Below are 22,920 nucleotides of genomic sequence, written 5' to 3'. Positions count from 1 at the left end.
AAAATACGCTATTCTTAGCCGTCCCCAGGATGACACCGGGGTAGGTAGCAAAGTCTTTCCTGATCCCAGCTCTGTTCATCTTGGCTTCTTTTAAAAACACAGCAAGCAAGGGTTACTCCAAGCGGAGTCTCCCTTTTTTCCAAAAATTGGGCCACACAGACACCCACCCCATCAGTGGCAGCACTTGGGCCCTAGTTGCAAACAGGATGTTTTGATTTGCATCAAGCACATTCAAAAATACGCTATTCTTAGCCGTCCCCAGGATGACACCGGGGTAGGTAGCAAAGTCTTTCCTGATCCCAGCTCTGTTCATCTTGGCTTCTTTTAAAAACACAGCAAGCAAGGGTTACTCCAAGCGGAGTCTCCCTTTTTTCCAAAAATTGGGCCACACAGACACCCACCCCATCAGTGGCAGCACTTGGGCCCTAGTTGCAAACAGGATGTTTTGATTTGCATCAAGCACATTCAAAAATACGCTATTCTTAGCCGTCCCCAGGATGACACCGGGGTAGGTAGCAAAGTCTTTCCTGATCCCAGCTCTGTTCATCTTGGCTTCTTTTAAAAACACAGCAAGCAAGGGTTACTCCAAGCGGAGTCTCCCTTTTTTCCAAAAATTGGGCCACACAGACACCCACCCCATCAGTGGCAGCACTTGGGCCCTAGTTGCAAACAGGATGTTTTGATTTGCATCAAGCACATTCAAAAATACGCTATTCTTAGCCGTCCACAGGATGACACCGGGGTAGGTAGCAAAGTCTTTCCTGATCCCAGCTCTGTTCATCTTGGCTTCTTTTAAAAACACAGCAAGCAAGGGTTACTCCAAGCGGAGTCTCCCTTTTTTCCAAAAATTGGGCCACACAGACACCCACCCCATCAGTGGCAGCACTTGGGCCCTAGTTGCAAACAGGATGTTTTGATTTGCATCAAGCACATTCAAAAATACGCTATTCTTAGCCGTCCCCAGGATGACACCGGGGTAGGTAGCAAAGTCTTTCCTGATCCCAGCTCTGTTCATCTTGGCTTCTTTTAAAAACACAGCAAGCAAGGGTTACTCCAAGCGGAGTCTCCCTTTTTTCCAAAAATTGGGCCACACAGACACCCACCCCATCAGTGGCAGCACTTGGGCCCTAGTTGCAAACAGGATGTTTTGATTTGCATCAAGCACATTCAAAAATACGCTATTCTTAGCCGTCCCCAGGATGACACCGGGGTAGGTAGCAAAGTCTTTCCTGATCCCAGCTCTGTTCATCTTGGCTTCTTTTAAAAACACAGCAAGCAAGGGTTACTCCAAGCGGAGTCTCCCTTTTTTCCAAAAATTGGGCCACACAGACACCCACCCCATCAGTGGCAGCACTTGGGCCCTAGTTGCAAACAGGATGTTTTGATTTGCATCAAGCACATTCAAAAATACGCTATTCTTAGCCGTCCCCAGGATGACACTGGGGTAGGTAGCAAAGTCTTTGCTGACCCATGACTTGTTCATCTTGGCTTCTTTTAAAAACAATGTAAGCAAGGGTTACTCCAAGCGGAGTCTCCCCTTTTTTCCAAAAATTGGGCCCCACACACACCCACCCATTCAGTGGCAGCAGTTGTGCCCCAGTTGTACACTTCACAGCTAGATTTGCATCAAGCACATTCAAAAATACGCCATTCTTATCCGTCCCCAGGATGACACCGGGGTAGGTAGCAAAGTCTTTCCTGATCCCAGCTCTGTTCATCTTGGCTTCTTTTAAAAACACAGCAAGCAAGGGTTACTCCAAGCGGAGTCTCCCTTTTTTCCAAAAATTGGGCCACACAGACACCCACCACATCAGTGGCAGCACTTGGGCCCTAGTTGCAAACAGGATGTTTTGATTTGCATCAAGCACATTCAAAAATACGCTATTCTTAGCCGTCCCCAGGATGACACCGGGGTAGGTAGCAAAGTCTTTGCTGACCCATGACTTGTTCATCTTGGCTTCTTTTAAAAACAATGTAAGCAAGGGTTACTCCAAGCGGAGTCTCCCTTTTTTCCAAAAATTGGGCCACACAGACACCCACCCCATCAGTGGCAGCACTTGGGCCCTAGTTGCAAACAGGATGTTTTGATTTGCATCAAGCACATTCAAAAATACGCTATTCTTAGCCGTCCCCAGGATGACACCGGGGTAGGTAGCAAAGTCTTTCCTGATCCCAGCTCTGTTCATCTTGGCTTCTTTTAAAAACACAGCAAGCAAGGGTTACTCCAAGCGGAGTCTCCCTTTTTTCCAAAAATTGGGCCACACAGACACCCACCCCATCAGTGGCAGCACTTGGGCCCTAGTTGCAAACAGGATGTTTTGATTTGCATCAAGCACATTCAAAAATACGCTATTCTTAGCCGTCCCCAGGATGACACCGGGGTAGGTAGCAAAGTCTTTCCTGATCCCAGCTCTGTTCATCTTGGCTTCTTTTAAAAACACAGCAAGCAAGGGTTACTCCAAGCGGAGTCTCCCTTTTTTCCAAAAATTGGGCCACACAGACACCCACCCCATCAGTGGCAGCACTTGGGCCCTAGTTGCAAACAGGATGTTTTGATTTGCATCAAGCACATTCAAAAATACGCTATTCTTAGCCGTCCCCAGGATGACACCGGGGTAGGTAGATAAAGTCTTTCCTGATCCCAGCTCTGTTCATCTTGGCTTCTTTTAAAAACACAGCAAGCAAGGGTTACTCCAAGCGGAGTCTCCCTTTTTTCCAAAAATTGGGCCACACAGACACCCACCCCATCAGTGGCAGCACTTGGGCCCTAGTTGCAAACAGGATGTTTTGATTTGCATCAAGCACATTCAAAAATACGCTATTCTTAGCCGTCCCCAGGATGACACCGGGGTAGGTAGCAAAGTCTTTCCTGATCCCAGCTCTGTTCATCTTGGCTTCTTTTAAAAACACAGCAAGCAAGGGTTACTCCAAGCGGAGTCTCCCTTTTTTCCAAAAATTGGGCCACACAGACACCCACCCCATCAGTGGCAGCACTTGGGCCCTAGTTGCAAACAGGATGTTTTGATTTGCATCAAGCACATTCAAAAATACGCTATTCTTAGCCGTCCACAGGATGACACCGGGGTAGGTAGCAAAGTCTTTCCTGATCCCAGCTCTGTTCATCTTGGCTTCTTTTAAAAACACAGCAAGCAAGGGTTACTCCAAGCGGAGTCTCCCTTTTTTCCAAAAATTGGGCCACACAGACACCCACCCCATCAGTGGCAGCACTTGGGCCCTAGTTGCAAACAGGATGTTTTGATTTGCATCAAGCACATTCAAAAATACGCTATTCTTAGCCGTCCCCAGGATGACACCGGGGTAGGTAGCAAAGTCTTTCCTGATCCCAGCTCTGTTCATCTTGGCTTCTTTTAAAAACACAGCAAGCAAGGGTTACTCCAAGCGGAGTCTCCCTTTTTTCCAAAAATTGGGCCACACAGACACCCACCCCATCAGTGGCAGCACTTGGGCCCTAGTTGCAAACAGGATGTTTTGATTTGCATCAAGCACATTCAAAAATACGCTATTCTTAGCCGTCCCCAGGATGACACTGGGGTAGGTAGCAAAGTCTTTGCTGACCCATGACTTGTTCATCTTGGCTTCTTTTAAAAACAATGTAAGCAAGGGTTACTCCAAGCGGAGTCTCCCCTTTTTTCCAAAAATTGGGCCCCACACACACCCACCCATTCAGTGGCAGCAGTTGTGCCCCAGTTGTACACTTCACAGCTAGATTTGCATCAAGCACATTCAAAAATACGCCATTCTTATCCGTCCCCAGGATGACACCGGGGTAGGTAGCAAAGTCTTTCCTGATCCCAGCTCTGTTCATCTTGGCTTCTTTTAAAAACACAGCAAGCAAGGGTTACTCCAAGCGGAGTCTCCCTTTTTTCCAAAAATTGGGCCACACAGACACCCACCACATCAGTGGCAGCACTTGGGCCCTAGTTGCAAACAGGATGTTTTGATTTGCATCAAGCACATTCAAAAATACGCTATTCTTAGCCGTCCCCAGGATGACACCGGGGTAGGTAGCAAAGTCTTTGCTGACCCATGACTTGTTCATCTTGGCTTCTTTTAAAAACAATGTAAGCAAGGGTTACTCCAAGCGGAGTCTCCCTTTTTTCCAAAAATTGGGCCACACAGACACCCACCCCATCAGTGGCAGCACTTGGGCCCTAGTTGCAAACAGGATGTTTTGATTTGCATCAAGCACATTCAAAAATACGCTATTCTTAGCCGTCCCCAGGATGACACCGGGGTAGGTAGCAAAGTCTTTCCTGATCCCAGCTCTGTTCATCTTGGCTTCTTTTAAAAACACAGCAAGCAAGGGTTACTCCAAGCGGAGTCTCCCTTTTTTCCAAAAATTGGGCCACACAGACACCCACCCCATCAGTGGCAGCACTTGGGCCCTAGTTGCAAACAGGATGTTTTGATTTGCATCAAGCACATTCCAAATCCACAAGCATTTACTCTCCCCAGGATGACACAGGGGTAGTAAATTCCTTCTGGATCCATGACTTGTTCATTTTGATGAACGTCAGTCTGTCCACATTGTCACTGGACAGACGCGTGCGCTTATCTGTCAGCACACACCCAGCAGCACTGAATACACGTTCAGAGACAACGCTGGCAGCTGGACACGACAAAATCTCCAAGGCGTAAGTTGCGAGCTCTGGCCATTTTTGTAGGTTTGAAGCCCAAAAGGAGCAAGGCTCCAGTTGCACAGTCATGGCATCGATGTTCATTTGGAGATACTCCTGTATCATCCTCTCCAGCCGTTGACTATGTGTCAGACTTGTTGTCTCTGGTGGCCTTGCAAAAGAGGGTCTAAAAAAATTATGAAAAGATTCCATAAAATTGCTGTTACCGGCACCAGAAAAGGTCCTACTGGTACGGGTAGACTGTTGAAGATGACGAGACCGTCCCATGTTTGTCAAGTTACAACTGGGAGATTCACTCCCTGCACCTGCACGGTTGTTTGGTGGAAAAGCCGAGCTAAGATCTAGTAACAGCTTCTGCTGATACTCCTGCATACGTGCGTCCCTTTCTATGGCTGGAATTATGTCACAAAATTTGGACTTGTACCGGGGATCTAATAGTGTGGCAATCCAGTAGTCATCATCACTTCTAATTTTGACAATACGACTGTCATGTTGGAGGTAGTGCAACAAAAAGGCACTCATGTGTCTTGCGCAGCCATGCGGACCAAGTCCATGCTGTGTTTGTGGCATAGAGGTGCTACCCGTTCTTTCTTCCTCTGACATCTGACCCCAACCTCTTTCAACTGAAATTTGACCAAGGTCTCCCTCATCCGCTGAGTCTTCCATGTCCATGGACAGTTCGTCCTCCATTTCTTCATGTTCTCCTGCACCTTGCTCAACATTTCGCCTGCTACTATGCGCCCTTGTCGATCCCTGTCCCCCATGGTCCCATGCCTGCTGCGTTGGTGATGATGAACGTCTGGACCTTCGTGATGTTGTTGTCCCTTGCGCATATGAATCCTCCTGTAGTTCCTCCCCTTCATGTTGTCCCACCCCCTGACTCCGAATAGTGTTTAGCGTGTGCTCCAGCATGTAAATGACTGGAATCGTCATGCTGATAATGGCATTGTCAGAGCTAAACATATTCGTCGCCATGTCGAAACTGTGCAGAAGGGTGCATAGGTCCTTGATCTGAGACCACTCCATCAGGGTGATCTGCCCCACCTCTGCATCTCGTTGGCCCAGGCTATACGTCATGACGTATTGCACCAGGGCTCTGCGGTGCTGCCACAGTCGCTGTAACATGTGGAGAGTTGAATTCCAGCGTGTCGCCACATCGCATTTCAGGCGATGAACCGGCAGGCCGAAAGACTTCTGGAGCGATGCAAGTCGCTCTGCTGCGGCGCTTGAACGGCGGAAGTGAGCTGACAGTTTTCGTGCCCTGTTCAGAAGGCCATCTAGGCCGGGATAGTGTGTTAAAAATTGCTGCACGACAAGGTTCAACACGTGAGCCATACAAGGTACGTGTGTCACCTTGCCCAGGCGAAGTGCCGCACCCAGGTTTGCAGCATTGTCGCACACGGCCTTACCAGGCTGCAGTTTGAGTGGAGACAACCATTTATTAAACTCGGACCGCAAAGCTGACCACAACTCCTCAGCTGTGTGACTCTTATTACCAAGACATGTCAAGCTAAAGACCGCCTGATGCCGTTGCGCTCTGCTGCCAGCATAGTAATGAGGGGTGCGTGATTCCTTCTGCGCAGTGAGAACGCTGGTGGCCTGACCAGGCAGGCTTGGGGCGGAGGTGGAGGACCCAGATGAGGTGGAGGATGCAGAAGCAGTGGCGGAACTTGGACAGACAGAGGATTGACACACAAGTCGTGGGGACGGCAAGACTTGTGCAGCAGACCCTTCACCATCTATCACCATAGTTACCCAGTGCCCAGTCAGCGACATGTAACGTCCCTGTCCATGCTTACTGGTCCAAGTATCGGTGGTGAAATGCACCCGTTCACACACAGAGTTTCTCAAGGAAGCGGTGATGTTGTGTGCGACATGCTGGTGTAGCGCGGGCACACCTTTCTTAGAGAAGTAGTGGCGACTAGGCATCTGGTACTGGGGCACAGCGACAGACATAAGGTCTCTAAAATCCTGTGTGTCCACTAGGCGGAAAGGCAGCATTTCGGTAGCCAACAGCTTACAGAGGGATAGAGTCAACCTCTTAGCTTTGTCATGGGTCGGAGGAAGTGGCCTTTTATTTGACCACATCTGAGGGACAGAGATCTGGCTGCTGTGTGTAGACGGTGTTGAGTAGGGTGTCCCTGGAAAAATGCAGGTTTGTGAGGAAAGTGCAGGCGGAGACATGATGTTGCCTTCATCCAACGTTGGTGCTATCGATGTCTGAGAGAGCTGTACACACTCACTTGTTTCCCCTTCCAAACCAACTGACGACCTTACAAGCAAACTGCCTGTTGCGGTTACAGTGGTGGAAGTTTTGCGTGGAAAAACAGGTGTGGCAGCTGTCCCCACAGTCCTAGAAGATGAAGAGCGCGCGGATGCAGTGGAAGGGGCGGGCGGTGGATGGTTCGCTCCGCTAGGCCGCATTGCAGCACGGTGAGCTTCCCACCGGGACTTATGATATTTATTCATGTGACGATTCATGGAAGAAGTTGTCAAACTGCTGAGCTTTTGACCTCTACTAAGAGAATCATGACAAATGTTACATATCACATGAGTTGGGCGATCTTTTTCGATGTGAAAAAAGGACCAGGCTAGGCAAGGCTTAGAGGCCATGCGACCTGTTGATCCACCCCGAATAATGCTCATAGGCAGAGTGGTGGCTGAGGATGCAGTTGTAGACGTGCTACCAGTGCTCCGACTCTGTCCAGGAAGGCGCAAGGTAACTTCGTCGTCGGTTGCATCCTCCTCCACCGCCTCTGTTGACCTCCTCGAGTGCCTGACTGGGGGTTGACAGTAGGTGGGATCTAGAACGTCATCATCAATTGTTGTGTTTGCACTCCCCTCCCCCTCAGACCGAGCCTCTTCTTGCCCTGACGGAATATTTAAGTTGTCATCCCAATCGGGTATCTGCGTCTCATCTTCATCAGTATGTTCCTCATTGTCTATAACCACAGGTGTTACAGTTTGTGACAAAGGGTCAACATTATGCTCAGAAACTTGGTCCTCACGGCCTGAATCTGAGTCACAAAGGTTCTGGGCATCACTGCAGACCATTTCCTGTTCTGTACTCACTGTAGCTTGGGAGCAGACCTCTGATTCCCAGGCTATAGTGTGACTGAACAGCTCTGCAGACTCAGCCATCTCAGTTCCACCATACTGTGCAGGGCTGATGGAGACTTCAGAGCTGGGAGAAATCAAGTGTGATTGGGATGACAACTCAGAGGACTGGTGTTTTTTGGATGCGGTACTTGAAGTGGCTGAGAGGGCACTTGTTGGACCACTTGAGATCCATTCAAGCATTTTCCTTTTTTGCCCATCATCTACCTTTCTTCCTGTTGTTCGTGTCCGTAAAAAAGGGAGCACATCGGATTGTCCACGGTAAGTAGTAGACATCTTACTTTTGCTGGTAGATGGTCTATCTTCAGCAGATGATAATGGAGCTTTGCCACCTTCCCCACGGACAAAACCTTTTTTGCCTTTTCCACCACGCCTCTTCCCCTTTCCACCAGCATCTGTCATTTTGCCACTCATGTTGATTGCGACAAGATTGTGGACTGAAAATGTGGTAGTAAAAATTGAGAGGTGGTGAAGATTGCAGTGGTGGTCTAGCTTTATTAACAGCAGAATAATAAAGAATAAATATCCCTGACAATGCAACTTAGTTATAATTAGTTGGAGTGTGCAACGCAGGCAGACGTGCTGCAAATGTCTTTGCACTAGTGGGACTATAGCAAAGTCCAATAGCCACGTATAGGATGCCACTAGGTACACTGAGTGTTTGCTAGTATAATGGCTTGGTTAGAATGAGTTGTAGTGTGCAACGCAGGCAGACGCGCTCTGCAAATGTCTTTGCACTAGTGGGACTATAGCAAAGTCCAATAGCCACGTATAGGATGCCACTAGGTACACTGAGTGTTTGCTAGTATAATGGCTTGGTTAGAATGAGTTGTAGTGTGCAACGCAGGCAGACGCGCTCTGCAAATGTCTTTGCACTAGTGGGACTATAGCAAAGTCCAATAGCCACGTATAGGATGCCACTAGGTACACTGAGTGTTTGCTAGTATAATGGCTTGGTTAGAATGAGTTGTAGTGTGCAACGCAGGCAGACGCGCTCTGCAAATGTCTTTGCACTAGTGGGACTATAGCAAAGTCCAATAGCCACGTATAGGATGCCACTAGGTACACTGAGTGTTTGCTAGTATAATGGCTTGGTTAGAATGAGTTGTAGTGTGCAACGCAGGCAGACGCGCTCTGCAAATGTCTTTGCACTAGTGGGACTATAGCAAAGTCCAATAGCCACGTATAGGATGCCACTAGGTACACTGAGTGTTTGCTAGTATAATGGCTTGGTTAGAATGAGTTGTAGTGTGCAACGCAGGCAGACGCGCTCTGCAAATGTCTTTGCACTAGTGGGACTATAGCAAAGTCCAATAGCCACGTATAGGATGCCACTAGGTACACTGAGTGTTTGCTAGTATAATGGCTTGGTTAGAATGAGTTGTAGTGTGCAACGCAGGCAGACGCGCTCTGCAAATGTCTTTGCACTAGTGGGACTATAGCAAAGTCCAATAGCCACGTATAGGATGCCACTAGGTACACTGAGTGTTTGCTAGTATAATGGCTTGGTTAGAATGAGTTGTAGTGTGCAACGCAGGCAGACGCGCTCTGCAAATGTCTTTGCACTAGTGGGACTATAGCAAAGTCCAATAGCCACGTATAGGATGCCACTAGGTACACTGAGTGTTTGCTAGTATAATGGCTTGGTTAGAATGAGTTGTAGTGTGCAACGCAGGCAGACGCGCTCTGCAAATGTCTTTGCACTAGTGGGACTATAGCAAAGTCCAATAGCCACGTATAGGATGCCACTAGGTACACTGAGTGTTTGCTAGTATAATGGCTTGGTTAGAATGAGTTGTAGTGTGCAACGCAGGCAGACGCGCTCTGCAAATGTCTTTGCACTAGTGGGACTATAGCAAAGTCCAATAGCCACGTATAGGATGCCACTAGGTACACTGAGTGTTTGCTAGTATAATGGCTTGGTTAGAATGAGTTGTAGTGTGCAACGCAGGCAGACGCGCTCTGCAAATGTCTTTGCACTAGTGGGACTATAGCAAAGTCCAATAGCCACGTATAGGATGCCACTAGGTACACTGAGTGTTTGCTAGTATAATGGCTTGGTTAGAATGAGTTGTAGTGTGCAACGCAGGCAGACGCGCTCTGCAAATGTCTTTGCACTAGTGGGACTATAGCAAAGTCCAATAGCCACGTATAGGATGCCACTAGGTACACTGAGTGTTTGCTAGTATAATGGCTTGGTTAGAATGAGTTGTAGTGTGCAACGCAGGCAGACGCGCTCTGCAAATGTCTTTGCACTAGTGGGACTATAGCAAAGTCCAATAGCCACGTATAGGATGCCACTAGGTACACTGAGTGTTTGCTAGTATAATGGCTTGGTTAGAATGAGTTGTAGTGTGCAACGCAGGCAGACGCGCTCTGCAAATGTCTTTGCACTAGTGGGACTATAGCAAAGTCCAATAGCCACGTATAGGATGCCACTAGGTACACTGAGTGTTTGCTAGTATAATGGCTTGGTTAGAATGAGTTGTAGTGTGCAACGCAGGCAGACGCGCTCTGCAAATGTCTTTGCACTAGTGGGACTATAGCAAAGTCCAATAGCCACGTATAGGATGCCACTAGGTACACTGAGTGTTTGCTAGTATAATGGCTTGGTTAGAATGAGTTGTAGTGTGCAACGCAGGCAGACGCGCTCTGCAAATGTCTTTGCACTAGTGGGACTATAGCAAAGTCCAATAGCCACGTATAGGATGCCACTAGGTACACTGAGTGTTTGCTAGTATAATGGCTTGGTTAGAATGAGTTGTAGTGTGCAACGCAGGCAGACGCGCTCTGCAAATGTCTTTGCACTAGTGGGACTATAGCAAAGTCCAATAGCCACGTATAGGATGCCACTAGGTACACTGAGTGTTTGCTAGTATAATGGCTTGGTTAGAATGAGTTGTAGTGTGCAACGCAGGCAGACGCGCTCTGCATATGTCTTTGCACTAGTGGGACTATAGCAAAGTCCAATAGCCACGTATAGGATGCCACTAGGTACACTGAGTGTTTGCTAGTATAATGGCTTGGTTAGAATGAGTTGTAGTGTGCAACGCAGGCAGACGCGCTCTGCAAATGTCTTTGCACTAGTGGGACTATAGCAAAGTCCAATAGCCACGTATAGGATGCCACTAGGTACACTGAGTGTTTGCTAGTATAATGGCTTGGTTAGAATGAGTTGTAGTGTGCAACGCAGGCAGACGCGCTCTGCAAATGTCTTTGCACTAGTGGGACTATAGCAAAGTCCAATAGCCACGTATAGGATGCCACTAGGTACACTGAGTGTTTGCTAGTATAATGGCTTGGTTAGAATGAGTTGTAGTGTGCAACGCAGGCAGACGCGCTCTGCAAATGTCTTTGCACTAGTGGGACTATAGCAAAGTCCAATAGCCACGTATAGGATGCCACTAGGTACACTGAGTGTTTGCTAGTATAATGGCTTGGTTAGAATGAGTTGTAGTGTGCAACGCAGGCAGACGCGCTCTGCAAATGTCTTTGCACTAGTGGGACTATAGCAAAGTCCAATAGCCACGTATAGGATGCCACTAGGTACACTGAGTGTTTGCTAGTATAATGGCTTGGTTAGAATGAGTTGTAGTGTGCAACGCAGGCAGACGCGCTCTGCAAATGTCTTTGCACTAGTGGGACTATAGCAAAGTCCAATAGCCACGTATAGGATGCCACTAGGTACACTGAGTGTTTGCTAGTATAATGGCTTGGTTAGAATGAGTTGTAGTGTGCAACGCAGGCAGACGCGCTCTGCAAATGTCTTTGCACTAGTGGGACTATAGCAAAGTCCAATAGCCACGTATAGGATGCCACTAGGTACACTGAGTGTTTGCTAGTATAATGGCGTGGTTAGAATGAGTTGTAGTGTGCAACGCAGGCAGACGCGCTCTGCAAATGTCTTTGCACTAGTGGGACTATAGCAAAGTCCAATAGCCACGTATAGGATGCCACTAGGTACACTGAGTGTTTGCTAGTATAATGGCTTGGTTAGAATGAGTTGTAGTGTGCAATGCAGGCAGACGCGCTCTGCAAATGTCTTTGCACTAGTGGGACTATAGCAAAGTCCAATAGCCACGTATAGGATGCCACTAGGTACACTGAGTGTTTGCTAGTATAATGGCTTAGTTATCAGTTGGAGTGTGCAGAGGACAAGAGGGTACAGTGGCAGGATTGTGGTGCTCTGGGTAGAGGAATGGAAGACTGCCTTTCTATTCCCTCCTAATGGTGAAATGCAGGTAGGAAATCCCTGACCTGGGCTACACAGACGCTGTTGCTGTTTGCAGGACCTGTCACCTATGGCTCTCTGACCCTGCCGGTTGGAGCCCTTAAAAGGACTGCTATAAAGTGCTCTCCCTAAGCTGTCTAACGCTGTGTATGCAGCGCATACAGCTGTATCGGCTATAGGACTCAGGAAGACGGAGCTGCGACAGTGATGTCTGACACCAAAGACGCAGAAGGCAGATAATGGCGTCCGTGAAGAAAATGTCCGGTTTTATAATGCAGGGACATGTGACATGCAGATCCTATCACACATGCCGTTGCTTCTCTGGCTCAAAGTCCACTTAGCTGTGTGTGTGTCTGGGATTGGCTGACATGCTGGCCCGCCCCACAAGACGCGCGCGCTTAGGGAAGGAAGACAAGAAAAAAAAAAAAAAAAAATGGCGATCGCCATTATAGAAACAGCAGTGATCTGAAGGCGCTGTTCACGCACACTATACACTGAAATGTGATAATAGTTTGATTCACAGAGTGACTTACACTATTACAGCAGAAACCAAGCTATGATTTAGCTGTTTTTTGGCTGCTAGAACCGTTCTCGAACGTTTCTAGAACTACCGAGCTTTTGCAAAAAGCTCGAGTTCTAGTTCGATCTAGAACATGCCCCAAAATCACTCGAGCCGCGAACTGGAGAACCACGAACCACGAACCGCGCTCAACTCTATTAAGGACGTTAGAAGGGTTAAAAGTTTATCGGCAATTTATTAACAAAACCAATTTTTTTATGAACCACATCACATTTGAAGTGACTTGAAGGGGCCTATTTGACAGAAAATACCCAAAAGTAACAAGTTAGTAAATCCTTTCGTTGCTTCACAGGAATTAAAGCAATGTGGAAGGAAAAAATGAAAATGTTACTTTTTCCCACAAAAAGTTTACGTTAGCCCCATATTTTTTATTTTTACGAGGGTAACAGGAGAAAAGGCATTTTAAGATTTGTTATGCAATTTCTCTTGAGTATGCTGATGTGATGCCCTGGACCCCCAGGGGTCACAGGTAACAACACCTACCACATTACACACACCCCCCATCCCCTGTGAGGACACACCCGTCACCCAAAAGGGAGACCTGATGCCTCCCTCAGGGCCAGTAGGGCACACCAGGTGGGCGGAGTCAGACGGAAACGCACGCCCACCGAGGAGACTACTGTCCTGAGGCAGGAAATACAAACAGATTTTAGTAGAGTGTGACAGTGAGAGGAGTGGAGTTGGAGAGCTGTCAGGGACCCGGGTAGGAGCCTGGGACCCTTGAAACGTCAGGCAGGCAGATGTTGGTGGCTGTCTGCAGGAGTACCGGTACAGCAACCGGCGGAACCGTAGGGACTGGGCCAGGGTTGGAGCCCACCGGCCCTGAACCGGGGAGTCAACCGTGTACCGGAGCACCAGAAACCGGGTACTCAGACCCCATCCTAGCTTAGAAGCCACTGAGTTTAGGCAAATTGACTGATTGCTGGCTGGACCTCACGGGTTCATCCACACCCAAAGTCCCGAAAGAAGGCAAAAGCCCACCGATACCGGGTGAGAGCCACCACCAAGAACCAAACATCCGACGGGCCAGCTCCTGCGGGCAACCGAGGGCTCCTCCGGCAGCTCAACGCCGGGGAGCCGGAAAACCACAACAAAAGGTGCAAGGAAAGGGGCCACCATCAACCTCACAGGGGACACAAGCAGCCGGTTGCGGGACCCGACCATACCCGACCTTTGGTTTACCAGTGACTCTGAGTGTGAATTAATCGTGAGTACACCAGTGCCATCCGGGCATGACACTGCACCGCAGCACAGCACCCTGCACCCCGACAACAACACACCGCCCCTACCCACAGAGGGGCTAACATCTAGGCTGCGGCCGCAACACCGATCCAGGACGAGCCCACCTTCACTCCAACCACAGCGGTGGTGCATCCCTTCACCACGACCTTTTGTTGGCGTCACGACCCGTAGGACGACAACGCGGCCCGCCCGGCTGCGCGCCTTGTCCCACACCACCACCACCCTACTACCTCCCCCTTAACAGAGCAACGTGGCCCCTGGTCCGGAGGCGCTCGTGCCTCCGACAACCCGAGCCCGGATTTCGAGTGGCTTGGCCCGAGCAGCGGAGAAGCGGCCGGGCCCTTCTCAGGGCGGTACACTGATACTCCATATGTGGTGGAAAACTACCATACTGTTTAGGTGCACGGGAGGCCTCGGAAGGTAAGGAGCATCATTTTATTTTTGGAATACAAAATCAGCTGTAATCGATAGCGGACGCCATGTTGCGTAAACAAGTAACCCAGTTTTGGAAACTAGAGCTGTCAAGGAATCTATCTGGATAAAGGGTGATCACCTTGAATCCCCAGGTGTTTCACAGAATTTAATAACGTTAAGTCGTGAAAAAAAACACATTTTGTCTATAAAAATGTTGCTTTAGCCCAATTTTTTTATTTTCACAAGGGTAACAGAATAAAATGCACCATGCAGCTTGTAGTACAATTTCTCCTGAGTGCGGCGATACCACATACGTGGTGAAAACTGCTGTTTGGCTGCATGGCAGAGTTTGGAAGGGAAGGAGCCCCACTTGACTTTTGGAACTCAAAATTGTCTGGATTTGATAGCAGACGCCATGTTGCTTTTACATTGTCCCTGATGTGCCTAAACAGTGGAAACCCCCACAAGTGATCCCATTTTGAAAACGATACCCCTCAAGAAAATTATGTACATGGGGAAAAATAAATTATTCAAAAATCATACAATGTGATTTTCTGGATTTTTGGGGGATTCTGTCTGTTACAGTTGAAGTGTATCTACGATAAAAAAATACAGACTTCTCCTTCTTTGTAGGCAGAAAAACTTGCAAAATTGGCAGTGTATCAAATACTTATTTTCCCCACTGTAGATGTGTGGTGACCACCTTGAACCTCCAGGTGCTTCACAAAATGTTTTACCATTGAGCCATAAAAATAAAAAAATAAACATTTTTCCCACAAAAATGTTGCTTTAGCCCCAATTTTTTTATTTTCACAAGGGCAACAGGAAAAATGCGGCATAAGATTTATTGTGCATTTTCTTTTGAGTACGCCAATACCCCATATGTGGGGGAAAACTACTGTTTGGGTCCACGACACGACACAACGAAGGGAAAAGCGCCATTTTGGCTAGAATAGATTGCAAACACCATGTCAAATTTGAAGAGTCCTTGACATGCCAAAACAGCAGAAACCCACACAAGTGATTCCATTTTCTAAACTAAACCTCTTGAGAAATTCATCTAGAAAATTAGTGAGCATTTTAAACCCTAAGGCAATTCACAGAATTGTACAACATTGGTCTGAGTAAATGAAAAATACTATTTTTTTCAGTAAAATGTTGTTTTGGCTCCAAGTCTTTAATTTTGCAAAAGGGTATTGGGCAACAATTACTGATAAAATTTGTTGTGGAATTTCTCCTGAGTACGCAGATACCTGATATGTGGTCAAAAACTACTTTTTAAGCAGAGTACAAAGCTCATAAAGGAAAGAGCGCCATATTGAACTTCAGATTTTGCTGGAATGCTTTGGCGTGTCATGTCACATTAGCAGAGACGCTGAGGTACAACAACAGTAGAACCCTCAATTAATTTGCATAGGGGCGCAGTGAACCTTTGAGCAGTGAAAAAAAAAATATTTTTATCACAAAACACATTTTAACACAGGGAATGCGGAAAAATAGCACCAAAATTTGTCACACAATTTTTGCTGAGCAATACCCCATATGTGGCTGTATAGTACTGCTTAGCATCGTGGACTATAAATTGTCATACAATCATTTGAGGACTCCATATACAGAACCCCTAAATATCAGAAGACCCCTCCAGTGATCCTATTTTGGAAATTACACCCCTCTATAAATTTATCTGCAGGTGAAGCGAAAAATTTAACTCCATGGATAAGTTCCAGAAACAAGCAGCAATGTATATTCCTGAGTGAAAATTGCAAATCTGCCATTTTAGTGCCCAGTACATTGTAGTGCCCAGTGCATTGTGCCAAGCTCATGCTTCTGGAGACATGCACCCTGTATATTAAATGGGCTCTCCTCACTACAGAAATGCAAAACATGTGGAAGCTACATGTGGTTTAAGTGCACTGTGGAGCCCAAAAGGTACAGGGATGTGGATGTGGGAGCTTATCCAGAGCTTTTGTGCTACCATTAATATGCAAGCCCCCTATATTTCCGTTTACAGATGACGGACTAGAGTGGGGACTTTTTTTCGTGAATTGAGTTGAAACTTTTTTTGGTGAAATACATAACATTTTTAAACACATTTATCTCGTGCTCTATGCTGAGCAGTTACATCGTGGTTTCCATCTAAATCTTCAAATGACGGGATTTAGCTGACACCCCCAAGAGATCCACTCATAATAATGAGGCATCATTGAAAAGACAGACACAGCCAGATCATAGCACAGACTGAGCCCAAGGAGTCTCCATTTGCCTCATATTAGGGAATCTTCAGTCAGCAGTTCAATCCGAATCACATATTTCAGAGAAACCTGATGTAAATGCTCAGCATAGAGCGCAGGATAAATGTGAGCTGAGCCTTGCTGCAACTTTTGGGAGGAAGAATGAATAAATCGGCAGCAGGGCAAGAATTGTTTTTATTTTTTTTACTTTGAATACTGTTCACCATATGGTACAAGTGATTAGATGGCTTTATTCTTTGAGCTGGTGCGATTACAGGGATATCAGATTTATATAGTTTTTTTTAGGTTTGCCTACTATCACACAGTAAAAACGGCTTTTTTCATTTTTTACAAAAAAAATTTTGGCATTGCCATTGAGATGTAAGTATTCTAGTATTCTTTATTTCTGCCGACAATCATGTGAGGGTTTGATTTATGCAGCATGAGTTGCTATTTTTATTGGTAATATTTTCTGGTACATCATGTTTCAGGCATTGTTTTTTTTGAGAGGGGTATGTCATTCACCGTGTGATAAAATTAATAAGACAACTTTATTCTTCTGGTCAGTACGATTACAGTGATACCATATTTATGTAGTTTTTTTTTCAGTTTTGCAGCTTTTACACTATAAAAACAATTGTATAGACAAAAGAATATATATTCTGAGAGCTATAGCTGTTTATTTTTCTGGGGATGGAGTTGAGTTGGGGCTTATTTTTTGCAGGACAAGATGATGTTTTCAGGAATACCATTTTTATTTGCAAGTAACTATTTGATCCAGTTTTGTTCCCCTTTTTCGGTGGATTGATGAAAAAGCATACGTTTTTGCAACTTTTTTTACTGTGTTCACTGAAGGGGTTAACTAGCGTGACAGTCTCAAAGAGTGGGTTATTCTGAACATGGCGATACCAAATATGTGCATTTTTTTAGTTTATTATTGATTCTACATAAATATATGCATTTATTGGTATAATTTTTTTTCAGTGTTTTTAAAAACATTTTAAAACTTTTTTACCTAGTGCCAGGATGGAACATCAGCTTTCCCTACCCTGATCGCTGAACTAATCCTCTGCAATCCTCTTCCATTGCAGGGCATCAAATAAATGGCAGGCACACAGGCAGGAGGCGTCAGGTTCTGCTCAAGGCAGGAACTCAAAGGCCTCCATTCTTGGGTAATCCTGCTGCCATTATATACCCCAGGGTCACCTTGAAGACTCTCGGCACAACGCGAGTGTAATCAGAGCAGAGAGGGGGCCCCCCTCCCTCTTGCAGCCAATCGATATCGCTGTCACTATTGACATCGGCATCAGAGGGTTTACACCTCCGCGATTGGTGTTAGGCCTTACAGCAGGTTGTTAGTAATGATTCATAGCTGACACCTGCTGATGATCTAGCCAGCGCAATTGTACCTATGGCGGTTTGCAAAAATGCACCTCCCACATTACCGTACATGTACGGCGGATGTCTTGAAGGGGTTAAAGCTATATTGGAACAAAAGGTCATGAACTTAGACTTGAAAGGTATGTAAAATTTTGCAATGATAATAAAACACTAAAGTTACTTGATGCAAATCGAATGTTCTTTATTGTACTTTAGGGTCATGCCAGCCTGATAATACCAGCCCCCAGCTATTCGCTTTACCTTGTCTGGTTATCAAAAAATACAGGGGACCACACATCATTTTTTTTTTCATTTTTATTTTTGTTTGAAGCAGTGTACAGGTATCTTCCGCATGCTGAAAAGCTTGTTGATTGGCTGCACTGCAGCTCTTGAACTAACTTTATTAAGCATACAAACAGCACACGAACTTTCCCTCAGGTACCAGATGACACTTCAGGCAGGGGTGCCCCAATTTCTCCTTACGTCTCCATGACACTCTGGATTTGTGTAGTGCTGCAATAGAGCCCCTTCTCTGACAACGTTACTTCTGAGTCGACCATCAGGGTTTTCGATAGGGGGGTACCCTGGCGCCGGGACTACGGATACTTTACTCTCGATGGGGTTATCACAGGTGGTCGGTCCCGGCTTCGTGCCCTGGGCGCTCACTCTGCACACCTCTACTACTGCAGAACAGCTTATTGAATGTGATGGGGGCTTCCTGTTCACCAATGATAAAACCCCTAATTTTGCTGCATTTCAGCACCTTCTCTACATAAACAATAAAAGAGGAGCTGTCATCAGGTCAGAGGTGACCGGATTTTTCTCTTATGTTATTCAAACTGCTCACCAAGTAAGCAATTTTTTTTCCACCTTGCAGTTCCAGAAATGTGGGCCTTTTTGTTTAGTAGTGATTTGTCAGTTGCGACCGATCCGACACAAAGAGCCGGCTCCCTTTCTTCGAATGACGGGAGCCGGCACCCCAGTGAGAGCCACTAAATTCTCTTACAGGCTCTCACTGGGCATAAAATTTCGGTGTTTGGCAGATGAAACCTGATAGCAATAACATCATCTTAAATATTTGTTCACATGGGGTTAACACATTTATTAGGGATCTGTTTAGGATCCAAAGGATCCAGTTCTCTTTGGTGAGCGGAGCCAAGAGAGCTGGATCACAAAAAGAGTCAGAGTGCCCATCACTATTAGTCTATTTTTTATGATTTCTGTCATTAGGGTGTGACTAAAGGGTTATAATATGGAGCAGCCTAAAAACATGCCCCCAGAGAATATTGTGAACTACACCCCCTTGGCATACAAATGATCACTAAATAGCAAGCCCCATATCTCTGGAACCATTTGGCAGATTAATTAAAAAACAATAAGTAAATAAATAAATAAGAGCAAAACCTGGCTTATTTTCACCAGGTGACAGGTCCGCTTAAAAGGAAGGTGTAGTGTTTTTTTTTTTTTGTATTAATAATAGTGATTAAAGAACCAGTTATTTTTAATACAAAATTAAATTAATTGTTTATTTAGTTTTTATTTAATTCTACTTTTACTGAAGCACTGGGGAATGCCATCTTGGACTTGCAGTGTGTAATGACAGTTACTCACATCAAATACGGCAGCTCCCTGTGGATAAGGACTCCGACCATTACATTGTGTGCTTCCTGCTGTGACCTGTACTTGCCCTCTGAGACTGTCCCCATCTTTGTGGAGCCCACAGTTTATATATTGTGCATTTCACTTTCCTACTGAGCACACAGCTGCGAGTGGCGATCTGCGGCATGAGCCTGGTATTGTATTAGAGATGGCAGGCTGTGATCACTGCTTGCTGCAGCATGTACTCACCTCGGAGCTCTGCTCTCTGCAGCTACTCCTGTCAGCGCTCTGTGTGTTGCCAGGAGGAGCTGCCGAGAGACACCAGGCTGACCAGAGATGGCAGGCTGTGATTACTGCTCGCCGCAGCATGTACTCACCTTGGAGTTCTGCTTTCAGCAACTACTCCTGTCAGCACTCTGAGGAACTACCAAAAAGGATACCAGGCTGACAGGAGAGGCTGCCGGGGGCAGAGGTCTGAGGTGAGTGAATGCGGCTGGGAGCGGTGATTGAGGCGTGACATCTGTAGTGCAGTGCCGGGCTCAGGCTGCAGATCCCTCCTCGCCGCATGTCACCTCGGACCTCAATATCTCGGCTGGCAGCTTCTCTTGTCAGCTTGGTGTCTCAGCAGTTCCGCCTCTCAGCACTCAGAGCACAGTATATGGAAGCACAGAAATAGGGGAGCAAAGAAATATAGGGGGACAGAAATATGGGGCACAAAAATATCGGGGTACTGTATATGGGGCACAGAAATATGCAGGCACAGAAATATGGGGGCACAGAAATATGGAGGCATAGAAATATGGGGGCTCAGAAATATCGTGGCACAGTATATGGGGCATGGTATATAGTGGGGCACAGTATACAGTGGAGCACTATGCCAGCTGTCCTTGGTGACACTTTAAACATAATAGGATCTGTGGCGCCCCTGAGGCTACCATCGCCACAGAGATATTGCACCTCAGCTAGAGGTGTGGTATCCCATCCCGGGTAAGAATGGGGTCAACTACCGGTGTACAGACAAAACTCACACACACCAATTGGTAGGCATACACTGGGTCAGGGATAGTGGCAGCAACCCCCATAGATGTATTCATGGGGCGCAGGGAGTCTGTCAGAAGGAGTAGAGAAGTGAGGAGGTGGGCTGTCAGGAGAGGACAGCAGAGAGAAAGGACAGAGACAGAAGATCCTGGGGTCTAGTTAGGCCCAGGTGACACCCAAAGAAAGAAAGGATTCCAGGGCCACGCAAGGGCAATTGTCCCGTGACCTGTTCCACTGACAACATCAGGTGGAGGGATCTGGCTGCATTCAGGGATGGTCCCTAGACAGAGGGAAGAAAGACAATACCTCAAAAGTAAAACCGAAGGCCTGGGAGATTGTTGCAAGCGCCCAGGGCCACATCCCGCCACAGACCCACGGTAAAGAGGGCAAGATACGACTGCGGTCAGCCCCTTTTGTACAGGCCCTGTGGTGGAGGCCAAGACCATCTAAAACAGTTGAAGGCTAGGAAGCCAGTCAGAAAAGGACACACACAAAAAGGGGTACACCGGGACTGACCCTTGACATATCCGGGATCGGCAGCGGCCCCTGACAGCAGATCCTGGCATTCCGTGGGTAACCGGGTAGCTACCGTATTGAACTGAACAGTGAGTAAACATCTTGACTGCAAGCTGTGTGTCGTCTGGTTTATCCTACACCTTGTCCACAAACACCATAGACTTTACCAAGCACCCAAAGGTTGCCCCGGGGTATCCGCTCTACCTGTGGAGAGCAAGAAACAGCTGCCATAACATCAGCCCCGGAGGTCCCTTCCAGCAGCTGTGGCTCCATAGCTGCAAATTACCACAGGTGGCATCACGAATCTTATATGAGCATTATTATCACCTCCCCAATATCGCCACATCATTAACCGACTCCACCATGGTCATGGAGTCGGGCCCCGCCACCGCTGACTACCCCGAACTAGTCCGGCCCGACACCGAGTCACCTAAGGCCCTGGGGTGGGCAAGTCAGATCACTTTGCGGTCAACAACAAAATGGCTCTACATTGTGTCCCTAAACTTCCTCTTCCCTTATCCTTTTGGAAACACCCAGAACAGGAAGGGGAGGTGACATCACACACAGGAGAGCAGATTCTGTCCACTTTTACTGCAGTTGTAATGTGAGCTATTTCTACAGTGGTTCTGCAGTAAGATTTCAGCAGCTGCTCCCCCTAGTGTTTAAGAGTGGAAAATATCAAACTTTTGAAATTATTTTTTTTATATTTTGGTCAATTAAGAACAAATAATATTTAAATAGAACATTAAAACATTTTTTCACTTATTGAAATTTTTTTTGACGACACCTTCCCTTTAAGCGGGACCAGAGTAACACCGCTCATGTCTGTATAAGTGTCAGATTATAATGTTTGTACAAGTCTGAACTGCTTCATATTTGCTCATTATTATGCTCTTTCAATGTCTACAAACAGTAGAGAAAGAAAACCTCACATCGGAATAGAACTGTAATTTCTATACTCTGTAAATAATAAGCCATGCACTCAAGTAAAGCAGGAACCCTGGACTGCTTCCCAGTCATTCCTCTCCTGTTAGTTCTCACAGTCTAAAGGTATTTCAAGGCTGTCGTACCACAGGAGTAGAGAGGCACAGGTGAGACAATCCGGCTACACAGAGCAAAAGAATAGTCTCCATTATTCTCTATACCTCTTGGTCCAGAGTCAACATGACTTGACCCGAGGGAACGTCTTCCTATCCTTCTTTAGGTGAGTCGGTTTAACCCCCTGAGTATATGCATGTATATTAGGTACTGTATTTATTAACTTTGTTGCCACTGGCATTTCAGGAATTCCTCACAACCCCCTTAAGAATTTTCTGCCAAGCCAAAGCAAAGCTGTTCTGCAAGTAATCTTGTACTGCAGAGCTGCCGATCCCGCAAGTCAAATTAAGGAAAATAAATAGCAGGGAAGAGATTATTTGGAGCCCAAGGTGAGTGAAATCTGAGCCCCGCCAGACATGGTTCACAGGCTAAGCCAATAACATGCAGTTAAAGTAAAGCCATGAGACTTCCTTATTTCAGGTTACTATGGGAGCTGGATAATCATACATTAGATAGTCACCATGCCTTACGGTAGCAGGTCTGCACTCATGACATGTAGGGAATTGTCTAATCCTATGTCTTACCCTATGTCTTTCAGACGATTTGATGCTTTAGGATTGAGAAGCAAGCTCCAAGATAACGGATGTAGGCTGAGCCATGTAGATACTATGACCTGCAGAAAAGTATACAGTCCAAACCAGAAGGATGTCTTGATAGGTTTGAACAGTCGTCTGGCTGCATATCTTGAAAAAGTAAAGACATTGGAAGAGTCCAACCACAAGCTTGAACTACAGATCCAACAGGTGTCTAAGAATCGGGTGGTATGCCGAGACAACAGTCACCACTGGAAGACCATTGCTCAACTCGAAAGTCAGG

The 22,920-nt window shown here is 46.5% G+C and overlaps 1 protein-coding gene across 3 annotated transcripts in view; it reads left to right on the top strand.

Moving 5' to 3' along the window:
- The first annotated feature begins 22,122 nt into the window (after positions 1 to 22,122).
- Positions 22,123 to 22,920, top strand: part of LOC142310204 (keratin, type I cytoskeletal 13-like) — a 100,529-nt gene continuing 99,731 nt past the window's right edge. For 2 of the 3 annotated variants that reach the window (XM_075347691.1, XM_075347690.1), the window contains exon 1: positions 22,566 to 22,919. In XM_075347691.1, the coding sequence (XP_075203806.1) occupies positions 22,566 to 22,919 (354 nt within the window). Of the gene's footprint in view, positions 22,211 to 22,290; positions 22,434 to 22,565; position 22,920 lie in introns of those variants that run through there. The other variant, XM_075347692.1, reaches the window with a different exon arrangement.

The sequence above is a fragment of the Anomaloglossus baeobatrachus genome, chromosome 5, assembly GCF_048569485.1.
Source record: "Anomaloglossus baeobatrachus isolate aAnoBae1 chromosome 5, aAnoBae1.hap1, whole genome shotgun sequence".
In the NCBI taxonomy this organism is placed as follows: domain Eukaryota; kingdom Metazoa; phylum Chordata; class Amphibia; order Anura; family Aromobatidae; genus Anomaloglossus; species Anomaloglossus baeobatrachus.
Note: the sequence above shows the minus strand (reverse complement) of the source record. Positions and strands in the feature narration are given on the sequence as shown.